A 12,500-nucleotide genomic window follows, 5' to 3' on the forward strand; every position below is an offset into this window, starting at 1 on the left:
GACAGACGGTGGACAGAAGACAGGGGACAGAAGACAGACAGGGGACAGAAGACAGACAGGGGACAGAAGACAGACAGGGGATAGACAGGGGACAGACGGTGGACAGAAGACAGGGGACAGGAGACAGACAGAAGACAGACAGGGGACAGACAGGAGACAGACAGGGGACATGGGACAGAGAGGGGACAGACAGTGGACAGGGGACAGACAGGAGACAGGGGACAGAGAGGAGACAGGGGACAGAGAGGAGACAGGGGACAGACAGGAGACAGGGGACAGACAGGAGACAGGGGACAGACAGGAGACAGGGGACAGAGAGGAGACAGGGGACAGACAGGAGACAGGGGACAGACAGTGGACAGGGGACAGACAGGAGACAGGGGACAGAGAGGAGACAGGGGACAGAGAGGAGACAGGGGACAGAGAGGAGACAGGAGACAGGGGACAGGGGACAGACAGGAGACAGGGGACAGACAGGGGACAGGGGACAGACAGGAGACAGGGGACAGGAGACAGGGGACAGGAGACAGGGGACAGGAGACAGGGGACAGGAGACAGGGGACAGGAGACAGGAGACAGCGGCGGCGGCTCTGTGCGTCCCGACCAAAGTTTTCATTAAAGAGAATCTGTTTATTGTGCGCCGTCTTTGTTGTTCTCCCCTCCCCCACCGCTCCACCGCAACACAAAGACCCACACAGGCCGTGTGTGTGTGTGTTTGTGTGAGTAGTTGTGTGTGTGTGTGTGTGTGTGTGTGTGTAATGTGTGTGTGTGTTTCTGTGTGATGCAAGTGAACGTTGGAGATTGCAGCTGTTTCTCCCCTTTCTCTCTCCCTTTCTCTCCCCCCCTCCTCTTCCTTTCTCTCTATGTCCTCTCTCTCTCTCTCTTTTCCTTTCTCTCTCTGTCGTCTCCCCCTCCCCCTCTCTCTCCCCCCCCTCCTCCCTCTCTCCCTTTCTCCCTTTCAAAGAATTAAATTTGAATGAAAATCCCCACTCACTGTTTTGTTGTCTGCGGGGGGGGGAGGGGACGCGATTGGTCGGGCTCTCGCCGGCACCGGCCAATGAGAGCACTGCTCCCACATGTGGGCTCCTCCCCGCTTGCCCTGCCGAGGCCTCCCGAGCCGGCGTGTGATTGGTGGGCTCGGCCGAGGGGGCGTGGCCGAAAGGGGCCCGGGTGGGTGGAGCCGGGAAAGTCTATTAAAGCCCGCCTCGCTCGCTCCGCTGTGGAACAGAGTCTCTCGCCCGAAACCCGTGCAGCGTGCAATCCGTGTGTCTGAACGAGTGTGTGTGTTTGTGTGTGTGTGTGCGTGTGTTTCTGCCTGCACAGCCAGACACCGGGACACACAGACACAGAAAGAGAGAGAGGGAGAGAGAGAGAGACAGAGAGAGACAGAGAGAGAGAGAGAGAGTGAGGGAGAGACCGAGTTACAGAGAGAGAGGTCCTTGTTGGTTGTCTACTTTCTGGGACTCCTCTATCCGGACCTGGACCCTACGCCGGTGTGTCTGCGCCTCCTCTCCGCCAGGACCACAGCACCTCCTCCTCCTCCTCCTCCTCCTGCTCTCCGCTCCGCTGCGAGGAGCGCGTTGTCGGAGGGATTATAACCGAGGCACGGGGGAGGAGGAGGGGGAGGAGGAGGTGGGGTTCAGGGGAGGAAGGACTCTGTCACCCCAACACCCGCCCGCTACATCCAGGGGCCCCTCCCGCCGGGACGAGGCAGGGTCTTGGGGGGCCCCTCTCCCCTCCGAGGGGGAACCTGACCCCGGGCGACCCCACCCCCCCCCCCCCCTCCGGTCTACCGGAGAGAGAGAGAGAGAGTCGGGCGAGCGAGAAGAAAAGAGGGAGCAGAGAAGTTAAAAGGACAACAACAACAAAGAGGACCTGACCGGTGAGAGGGGGAGGAGAGGGGGAGGAGAGGGGGAGGAGGGGGGAGGAGAGGGGGAGGAGGGGGGGAGGGTATTAAAGAGTGGTTTTTTTTGAGCCGTAGCGAGGGTGCTAATCCACTAGCTGCTCCACTAGCGCTGGGTCACATGTCTGTCTTTACCCAGCGATGCCTCACTGAGTGTCGGCCCCTTTCACAGGAGGGACGTCCGGGGACGGGGTCTGAGGGTCTGTGAGTCTGGGGTTCTCTGGGTCTGGGGGTCTTACATTCACATTTACATTTAGGGCATTTAGCAGACGCTTTTATCCAAAGCGACTTACAATAAGTACATCTGTCATAAGAAGTGCAACAATATATCGCTGTCGGTACAGTAAGGATGTTCACAGAACCAAGTGCGAGTACAACAATCGCTAGGCTAACCAATTCCCCGTGTTACAGCAATGATAGCGGCTACTGCAGTTGCTACACAGTTAAGTGCTATAATACAATACAACACCATACAGTACAATGTACGGGGCACGTGACCTGTCTGGTGTCCGGTAGTTGAGCAGGGCACTAATGGTGCCAGGGTCTGGGGTTTGATACCCGCTAGGGCAGGGAATGTATCCACACACGTGCACATGCACACGCACACACTGTATTGTGACAGACGGATGAAACTAAATGCATCTGTGTTCTGAGTTTGTTTCCTTGTTGGATGCCCAGTTGTCTGAAATGCTGTTTGATTGGTTGGTAGGATGGTGTCTGGTTGGTTGGTTGGATTGTGTCTGGTTGGTTGGTTGGATGGTGTCTGATTGGTTGGTTGGATGGTCTCTGGTTGTTTGATTGGATGGTCTCTGATTGGTTGGTTTGATGGTGTCTGATTGGTTGGTTGGATGGTCTCTGGTTGGTTGGTTGGATGGTCTCTGATTGGTTGGTTGGATGGTGTCTGGTTGATTGATTGGATGTGTCTAATTGGCTGGTAGGATGGTGTCTGGTTGGTTGGTTGGATACTGTCTGATTGGTTGTAGGATGATGTCTGGTTGGCTATTGGTGAGTGAATGGGTGAGTTGCTGGGTGAGTGAGTGAGTGGGTGAGTTATTGTTCTTATTGTATGTTGTACGTCAGGGCTATTCAACCTCCTTAACAAGTGGGCCGAAAAGGAAAACCACTGGGGGTTCATGGGCCACACAGAGTAAAACTATGTGAATGAATCGCTACAAATAAATCGTACTTAAAATAGTGTTAACTTAATATATAAAATACTACTACATGGAATAAACTTGTCAGAAGCATTCCTTCCTTCTTCACTTTTAATCGTATCATTATAAAAGATTTTGTTCTCACATATTTTGGACACGTGTTTAGAATTCAACAATGTTGTTTGAATCATCACAAAACAGAACTACTGTACATATGAGACATTTTGAGCCAGTGAGTCAGTGAGAAAGATTGCAATGCCTTGTTTGCCTAGTTTGGCTCATCCTGAGACACTCATGCAGCTTCTCATAGGCCATGGAGCAACGTGCCCTTGTTCTGATGGCATTCATATGAGAAAAGCTAGACTCACACGTATCGGTTGAGCTAAACATTTTCAGAATAAGTGATGCCAGTTACTGATTGTTTGGTACTGATACTGGCTAGTATCACCGGCTACAAACAGAAACCTGATTTGCATGCAACTATGTTTCTCCTTTATTTTATTTATTTTTTGCATGCAACCTCTTGCGGGCCAGAAAAAAATTAAGAGGGCCGCATTTGGCCCACGGGCCGCTAGTTGAATAGGCCTGTTGTACGTCCTGGCACTTAAAAATAGTACTTGTATCTTGTATGTTGTATACGGGGGATAGGTTAACCTAGTGATTGTTAGTGCTTGGCACTTGGTTCTATGGACATCCTTACTGTACCGACAGCGATACCGATATTGTTGTTTCTCGTTCTTCTCACAAATGTACTTAGTGTAAGTCGCTTTGGATAAAACAGTATGTGAGTGAGTGGGTGAGTTAGTTGGTTAGTTAGTTAGTGGCCTAATGCTCCACATAGTTTTTTTTGTCAGTCTTTATCTGGTCCTCTATTCTCCCATCTCTCCTTCTCTCCCCCTCTGTCCCGCTCTCCCCCCTCTCCCCTGCCTCCCCCCTCTCCCTTCAGGAGTATTATGGGGTGTTTTTTTGTCGTGGAGCACAAAGGAAACAACTGAGCGATCTTCTTTCACACGCCTCCTGACCAGAAGACTCACTGTTCACACCCATACTCCCCCTTTCTCCCCCTCTCTTTCGGTCTCTCATTCTCTCTCTCTCCTCATCTCTCATTCTCTCTCTCTCTCTCTCTCTCTCTCTCTCTCTCTCTCTCTCTCTCTCTCTCTCTCTGTCTCTGTCTCTGTCTCTGTCTGTCTCTGTCTCTCCCCATCTGTCTGTTTGTGTCTCTCTCTCTCTCTGTCTCTGTCTCTGTCTCTCCCCATCTGTCTGTTTGTGTCTCTCTCTCTCTCTCTCTCTCTGTCTCTCTCTCTCTCTCTCTCTCTCTCTCTCTCTCTCTCTCTCTCTCTCTCTCTCTCTCTCTCTCTCTCTCTCTCTCTCTCTCTCTCTCTCTCTGCCTCTGTCTCTGTCTCCCTCTCTCTCTCTCTGTCTCTCTCTCTCTGTCTTCTGTCTCAGTTAAATCCAAAGAGCTTTGTTGGCACAGGAAACATTCCATCACTTTGCCAAAGCAGTGAGAAAAGTGAAACACAAAGATAAACATCCAAGGAGTCACGATTACGACAACAATCGAATGATGTTAAAACGTGGAACACACTGTCCCAACCGTTGGCCATCTGAAATGTTTGGGGAGACTCGGATGAGTTCGGAAACGAATCTGTTCAGTGTGTTCATCTGTGTTGGAAGCTTTTGGAGCCGCGCGGACGGTGTCTGGTCCGATTCAACTCGCAAACTCTGAGAGAGTTGGCGGTCTGTGGATTGGAGCCATTGGATACTCTGATTGGTTTTCAGCGCGGTGTGTGGGAGGGGCGGACGAGCGCCACGAGACTAGCGCCACCTGATGTTACGGAGACTTATTGCATCTCGCTCAAGAGCAGAACGTCCACGCTACTGTGTAGTTGGCAGTAGTCTTCGCGGTGTGTTTCAATGCAACTTTTCTGCCGAACGGGTCGGACGAGAGGCAACGGAGTGGTTGGATGAAGGCAGTTGGCTGTTGGCTTGAGTCTGGGCTTTGTGTGGGCCCCCTTAATATAATACTAATACTTAAATAAGACTACTAAAGTAGGTAGGACCACGTCCCAGGAAGTGTCCCCGTGTCTCACGGCCTCTGTCTCTCTGTCTCCCCCCCTCTGCAGCCCCTGCACAATGCCGGTGGAGACCCTGTTCCCGTCGTCGGGGGGCATGTCCTCCATGCCCTTCCGCCTCCTCAACAAAGGCCCCGCCTACTTCCGGCGCCCGCTGGCGGAGCCCGGCTCGCGGCGCCTGAGCGCCGTGGAGCGGCTGGAGGCGGACAAGGCCAAGTACGTCAAGAGCCAGCAGGTGGTGCTGACGCGGCAGGCGCCCGCCAAGCCCCCCCACTGCGGCTCCGCCCCCAACAACACCACCACCGCCGGCGACTCCCCCAAGACCCCCATCATCCGCAAGCCCCTGCTCACGCCCGCCATGCGCGGCCAGATAGCCACGCCCCCGGCCCGCAAGCTCCCACGCCGACCAATCACGGCGGAGACGGGAGTGGGAGGAGGAGGAGGAGGAGGAGGAGGGAATGTGGGCGGGACGGGCGGGAGGAGAGGCCCCGCCCTCAACCTGGAGATCCTCAACAACCTCATCAACAACGTCGGCGACGTCGGCCACGCCCCCGTCACCGCCGTCCCCACCTGCCGCTCCTCCCTCCCCTCCTGCTCCTCGTCCTCCTCCACCTCCTCCTCCTCCTCGCCCTCCCCGTCGGGCTCCTCCCCCTCCCCGTCGGGCTCCTCCCCCTCCCCGTCTGGCTCCTCCCCCTCGTCGGGCACCAAGAGCATCGGCAGCAGCCTGTCAGCGGAGCCCCACCTCCTGCTGCTCAACAACCTCAAGGCCATCAACACCACCTCCTCCTCCACCTCCTCCTCCAAGCCCCTCAACACCACCTCCTCCTCCACCTCCTCCTCCAAGCCCCTCAACACCTCCTCCTCCACCTCCTCCTCCAAGCCCCTCAACACCTCCTCCTCCACCTCCTCCTCCAAGCCCCTCAACACCACCTCCTCCTCCACCTCCTCCTCCAAGCCCCTCAACACCTCCTCCTCCCTCTCCTCCTCCTCCACCTCCTCCCCGCTCAACAACAGGAACAACGACAGCCAGCAGCCCCCCCCCGTCCCGGTGCGGGCCCCCCGCGTGGCCACCCCGCCCTACCCCCACCCCCACCCCCACCCCATGGCGGTGCGGCGCGTCGACGTGCGTCCCCCCGCCGCCCTCCGGACCTTCCCCCCCCGCCCCGCCCTCCCCCTCAAGCCCCTCCTCCCCCTGCGGCAGACCGCCCAGCCCCAGGCCCCGCCCACCCTGCCGCCGCCGCCGCCGCCGCCACCACACCGGACGTCCTCCGCCTCCTCCTCCACCTCGCCCTCGTCCCGCCTGGGGGCCCCGCCCCCGCCCTACCCGCCGCCGTCGCCCGCCTTCACGCGGCTCTCCAACGCCAGCTCGGGCCGCGGGCCGTCGCGGCCGGCGCTGCACCGCTCCAAGTCGGACCTGAGCGACCGCTACTCGCGCGCCACGGCCGACCTGGAGCGCTTCTTCAACTACTGCGGGCTGGACCGCGGCGAGGTGGAGGCGCTGGGCGGCGTGGAGCGCTTCGGCCGCGCCAACTCCGACATCGTGTCCGTGTCCAAGCTGCGCAGCGTCAGCACGCCCAGCTCCGAGTGCGAGGGCGAGGGCGGGGGCGAGGGGGGTGGCGGCGGCGGCGGCGGCGGGGAGGGGCCGGGCGTGGAGCGGGCGCCGTACGGGATCTCGGTGATCGAGAGGAACGCCCGCGTCATCAAGTGGCTCTACGGCATCCGCCAGGCCCGGGACGCGGCGCACGCCGTCTCCAACGTGTAGACCGGGGGGGGAGACGGGGGGGGGGGGGATGGAGAAGGGTGAGGACCAAAGACATGGACTTGGATCCATGAGAGACTGGCTGGACCGGAACAGAGACCGAACCGGATCAGAGACCGGAACAGAGACTGGAGACCGGATCAGAGACCGGACCGGATCAGAGACCGGAACAGAGACTGGAGACCGGATCAGAGACCGGACCGGATCAGAGACCGGAACAGAGACTGGAGACCGGATCAGATACCGGGAACAGAGACCGGACCGGACTAGAGACCGGACCGGATCATACACCTGACTGGACCGGATCAGCGACCGGAGACCAGAGACTGGACCGGATTAGCAACTGGACCGGACCGGAACAGAGAACCGGACCGGACCGGAATCCGGACCCGTCTGCTCCGTTCAAACCAATCATATTTATTGACGAAGCTGGAGAGACTCTTGAGGGCCCCGGTCCTTGGGATATAATATATACACACGGTTTAAATGTATATATATATCCACACATCTATATTTTTGTCTTTGTATGCGTGGGTCGGCAGAGCGGCGGTGCGTGACATCACGGCCAACGAGGCAGGCCATTGGCCGAGGATGGACACTCTTTGTTTACCTCCGGACGGCTACTCTGTGAGGACAAAAAGGACACTTTTTTTTACATTTTACTAGACGTATACGAGTATTGAAGTACAAAAGCAATAATAGACGGATGACGATGATGTTGAGGGTGCTGATGATGATGAAGTAGTAGTACTTTTTGTAGTCCCTGATGTCATGGTACTGTGTGTGTGTGTGTGTGTGTGTGTGTGTGTGTGTGTGTGTGTGTTTGTGTGCATGGAAGTACATGTGTGTGTGCGTGTATGTGTGTTTGTGTGCATGGAAGTAAAAGAGAAATTCACATCTAAGCTATAAACGATGCATGAAGACAACACAACTCGCCATTTTTACATAGAGAGACAATATACTGTGAAAACACGCACACAAACACACACACTCGCAGACACACACACACACACACACACACACACACACACACACACACACACAGCCGTTGCGTGGGTCATACGTCTGTAAGACTGTTGTGTGAACTTCTGTCGGCATGCAAACCAAGAGTTTGTTGGTTTACGCACACATTCACATTTTCATCTCAGCAAAGAGCACAGTAGCAATGAATCACTGCCTATCACACAACACACACGCACACACACACACACACACACACACACACACACACACACACACACACACACACACACCACACACAGTTTGGTGTGATTCCAGGGCAGTGGGTTGGATGAGCTGGATGAGAATGGGCGATCACATGACCAGGTCCATGAGGTGTGTGCGTCGGCGTGTGTGTGACTAAGAACGAGGAGGAGGAGGAGCTTTCAGAACACTTCTCAGGAACACGTTTGAAGACTGACTCCTATTTATTTTGAAGAAGCAATAAAGTTTGTTGTTTTTCTCTTAAAACGGTATGGTTGTGTGTGCAGAAGTGGATCTCGTTGTTTTCCGTCTCCTGTGGACAAACCGCCCCCAAGTGTAAACGGCACTGATGGAAAAAAACTGGAATTGCGAACACAATAAAGGCACCAGTCACAGCTTGTGGGGATCCCTCCAACTTTATTGATGCACCATCTTTGCGCAAAACATGAAAAACGTACAGAACAGGAAATGTGTTTAATATTTTTAAAAACCTCAAGATAATAAGACAAATACACTAAAACAGACGGTTTCTTTACTACTTGGTTCAGAGGAAGCTGAACTCAAAAGACGAGATTTAGTTTGAAGATAACGGTTGATTACATTCAGGCTCGTCCATGAAGTGATCTTAAATACCAATGAGATCCTAAAATCGATTGCAAACCTGACGGGCATCCAATGAAATATGGAAGAGGAAAAGGGAAACATGTGAATTTATTTTGAGTGCTGCAGTCAGAATTCTGACTTTAAAGTCAGAACTCCAAAAAGATAATCACATGTAGCCCTAATCTTCCTTACAGGCGAGATGGGGTTTTGGTTAGAGATGACTGACGATACGTGGAAGCTGCACGTGGGCAAATAAGTAAACAGGAAACAGGAAATGAGACTCAATTATTGTACTTCCTGTTGCCGTATAAAAGCATGGCCCAAGAACAATATTCACCATGTACAACTTGAGTAGAAACAATAACATTAAAATTATCAGGCAGTTTCCCTTTTCATCAGGCAAAACATTTCCTTTTCTTTGACAGAATATAGGCCTACAAATTCTCCTTAAGTTAGTCATAAGAAAACATTAAACAGTTTTAGAGGACATGGAGCCTGATGCATTCACGATATCTTCATATGATTAAGGTGAGTGATTGGTAATCGGGCTTGGTTCCAGCGTGAAATCAGAATGAATGAATGAATGAACAGCAGATAGAGTAGGGGAGGCAGATTGTGGAAACCGGAAACGCCTTCTCCGTGGCAAGGCTTCTTAATCGCGTTTGGAGATGGGCTCAGTAGGAGCATGTGTTGTGTCAGGCTCAGATCTCATCTGAACGTCTATTACGGACACACGCTGGGCTTTCACCCCGCGGTCTGATTGAGCCCCATCGCTCTTAGGACGCGCCTCAATTCAAGTGCTTAATTGGCATGATGAGAAATAATCATGTTCACATTGCCAAAGTGAAGAGATAACTAAAATTACTCTCATGCAGTCAAATAAATCAAATCTATTCCCAGCGAGTTTCTACAATGTGCAAAAGATATATATAATATAATATATATAATAATACGTTGGTAAATGGAAATTTAAGATATGCTGTCGGGCAAAAATGATGTGGTTACGTTTAGATATGAAACACAAGAAATTCTACTGCTGTCGCCTCATTTTAGTCCCAGGTATGTTAACTTTAAATTTCTGCATAGCACTTATACGTTATTTTTTTATCTTTGTGTTCGTGTGTGCCCTTGTGCGTGTGTGTTTGTGTGTGTGTGTGTGTGTGTGTGTGTGCGCCCGTGTATGTATGTGTGTTAGTGTGCCCTTGTATGTACAGTGTGTGTGTGTGTTTGTGGTAGAGAGAGTGAGAGTGTGCGGCTGTATTTAATCTTGCGGTAAGTGGATGATAAGCGGGCGAGCGGGCCAGCCTCGCCAGCAGCACGTCTCTGGTTCTGACCTAATGAGACAGAACAGGGCTGGGCTGCTCCACTGGGAGCAGAGAGAGAGAGAGAGAGAGAGAGAGAGAGAGAGAGAAAGAGAGAGAGAGACGGAGAGGGAGAGACAGCGAGAGAGACAGAGAGAGAGAGAGACGGAGAGGGAGAGACAGAGAGAGAGACAGAGAGAGAGAGACGGAGAGGGTGAGACAGAGAGAGAGAGAGAGGGAGAGAGAGAGAGAGACAGACGGAGAGGGAGAGACAGAGAGAGAGAGATGGAGAGGGTGAGACAGAGAGAGAGAGAGAGGGAGAGAGAGAGAGAGAGCGAGAGAGAGAGAGGAAGGGTGTACACTAGATCTTCTCTGTGTCTCTCTTTAGAGAGCGAGGGTGGGAGAGGATGCAGGGATGAAGAGAGGGAGGAAGTGGGCCAATCTGATGCTGGGAGCGGCGATGCCAAGGCGACCGCTGACGTCATGGAAGTGAGGTCATTGAAGTCTTGCACACGCTCAGACGGCTGAATGGCCGCCGTGACGGCGGCGATATGTTCTGAGAAGACGAGACAATGCGAGACATATGTTCGTAACTCCTCGCTTGGTCGGCTTCGGTGTATCGACGTCAACGCAGGGAGGACTGAGTTGCTTTATGGCGACGAAAAGACGTGAGTGTGTGTGTGTGGAAGAGCAGCAGGGAGCAATGGGGGGGGTGATGATGATATCAAACCACTGTGTGGAAGAGCAGAGGACTGAACTCGGTCCAGCGGCACGGTGTAGCTCCGTGCAGCAGCAGCAGCAGCAGCAGCAGCAGCAGCAGCAGCAGCAGATCTCGGCCCAGCATGAGGCCAAACAGATGAGTATCTGTTATGATGATGATGATGATCCCATCTTTACATAACTTCACGGTGTCATGAGAACCCTGTCCCTCCCTGATCCTGGAAGAGTGTCCTTATATAAGCACTGACGTACATGTGTGTGTGTGTGTGTGTGTGTGTGTGTGTGTGTGTGTGTGTGTGTGTGTGTGTGTGTGTGTGTGTGTGTGTGTCCTACAACATGCCTCAGCGGTTGTTCCCTGTGGAGACAAAGGATGTCAGTAATGATCTCTCTCTCTCTCTCTCTCTCCACAGAGACGCACCATATGTCCGTGTTTACTGAGAGATCAGCTGTGCTCTGGAGTGTGTGTAAGTGTATAAGTATGTGGCTGTGCGCATCCTCTGGGCTGTGTGTGTGTGTGTGTGTGTGTGTGTGTGTGTGTGTGTGTGTGTGTGTGTGTGTGTGTGTGTGTGTGTGTGTGTGTGTGTGTGTGTGTGTGTGTGTGTGTGAGACCATAGACAGACAGAGTACCATATGGAGTCACACATTTCCCATTTCCCAGGACAGCATCCTGGCCTGGATCAGCATCAGTCCGCCTGTGTCTCCACTGGCCCTGATGTCTCGGTGTTTGTTGTTGTTTACGGGGAATGGGTCAACCTAGGGATTGTTAGTGAACATCAAACATCCTTACTGTACATTGCCACTGAACATTGAACATCCTTACTGTACCGACAGAGATATATTGTCTTTTCTCTTTATTCTGACAAATGCAATAATTGTAAGTCGCTTTGGATAAAAGCGTCTGCTAAACGCCCTCAATGTAAATGTAAACATTCTGACGTTTTCCAGCTAGTTAACCGGACTTATCAGTTAGCCTGTCTTTTGTTCGGCTTCTTAGCATGTCTCAGTGTTCATGGGGTCTTCCTGCCAGCAAGCCTATCTCAGTTGTTATGAGGTCTCTGGTTGGCTGGCCGGTGTATCTCAGTTGTTGTGAGGTCTCTGGTTGGCTGGCCGGTGTATCTCAGTTGTTATGAGGTCTCTGGTTGGCTGGCCGGTGTATCTCAGTTGTTATGAGGTCTCTAGTCTCGCAAAGCCAGACCAAACTACAGCAAGTAGAATGGTCTGGAGCCACGCTACCTCGAGTCATCTATCCGTGGGGAAACTGGGCGGGCCTGTTTTTATTTCTTTAAACCAATCACAATCGTCTAGGGCGGGGCTAAGCCCGGGAAGCAGCAGCGGTGTCCATGCAAAATATAACATCTTTCTTCCTCAGCAAATGCTGTAAGCAAATCTTTTGCAGTTCTTTGCAATTTTCGACGGAAAGAGCCAAACATGCCAACTTTACAGCGCTGTCAAAGTCCTCTTCAAAACTCGCCATACTGCCTAATTTCCGAGTTTGAGGGGGAGCACAATACGGGAACGCCAGCAACCGGAAGGGGAGGAGTCGCGGCCAAATCCGACGCTAGGCAATAGACGCTGTCCACTTCCGTTCAGCCAGACTATGAGGTCTCTGGTTGGCTGGCCGGTGTATCTCAGTTGTTATGAGGTCTCTGGTTGGCTGGCCGGTGTATCTCAGTTGTTATGAGGTCTCTGGTTGGCTGGCCGGTGTATCTCAGTTGTTTTGAGGTCTCTGGTTGGCTGGCCGGTGTATCTCAGTTGTTATGAGGTCTCTGGTTGGCTGGCCGGTGT

General features: G+C 52.9%; 1 protein-coding gene across 1 annotated transcript; it reads left to right on the forward strand.

Annotated features, from left to right (window-relative positions):
- Positions 1 to 545: 545 nt before the first annotated feature.
- Positions 546 to 8,489, forward strand: wu:fa11c10 (protein FAM110A). The gene is made up of 2 exons (XM_060053155.1): positions 546 to 1,882; positions 5,181 to 8,489. The coding sequence occupies exon 2, from the start codon at positions 5,191 to 5,193 to the stop codon at positions 6,889 to 6,891; it is 1,701 nt and encodes a 566-aa protein (XP_059909138.1). The 5' UTR covers positions 546 to 1,882; positions 5,181 to 5,190; the 3' UTR covers positions 6,892 to 8,489.
- Positions 8,490 to 12,500: the final 4,011 nt, after the last annotated feature.

The sequence above is a fragment of the Gadus macrocephalus genome, chromosome 1, assembly GCF_031168955.1.
Source record: "Gadus macrocephalus chromosome 1, ASM3116895v1".
Classification (NCBI taxonomy): Eukaryota; Metazoa; Chordata; class Actinopteri; order Gadiformes; family Gadidae; genus Gadus; species Gadus macrocephalus.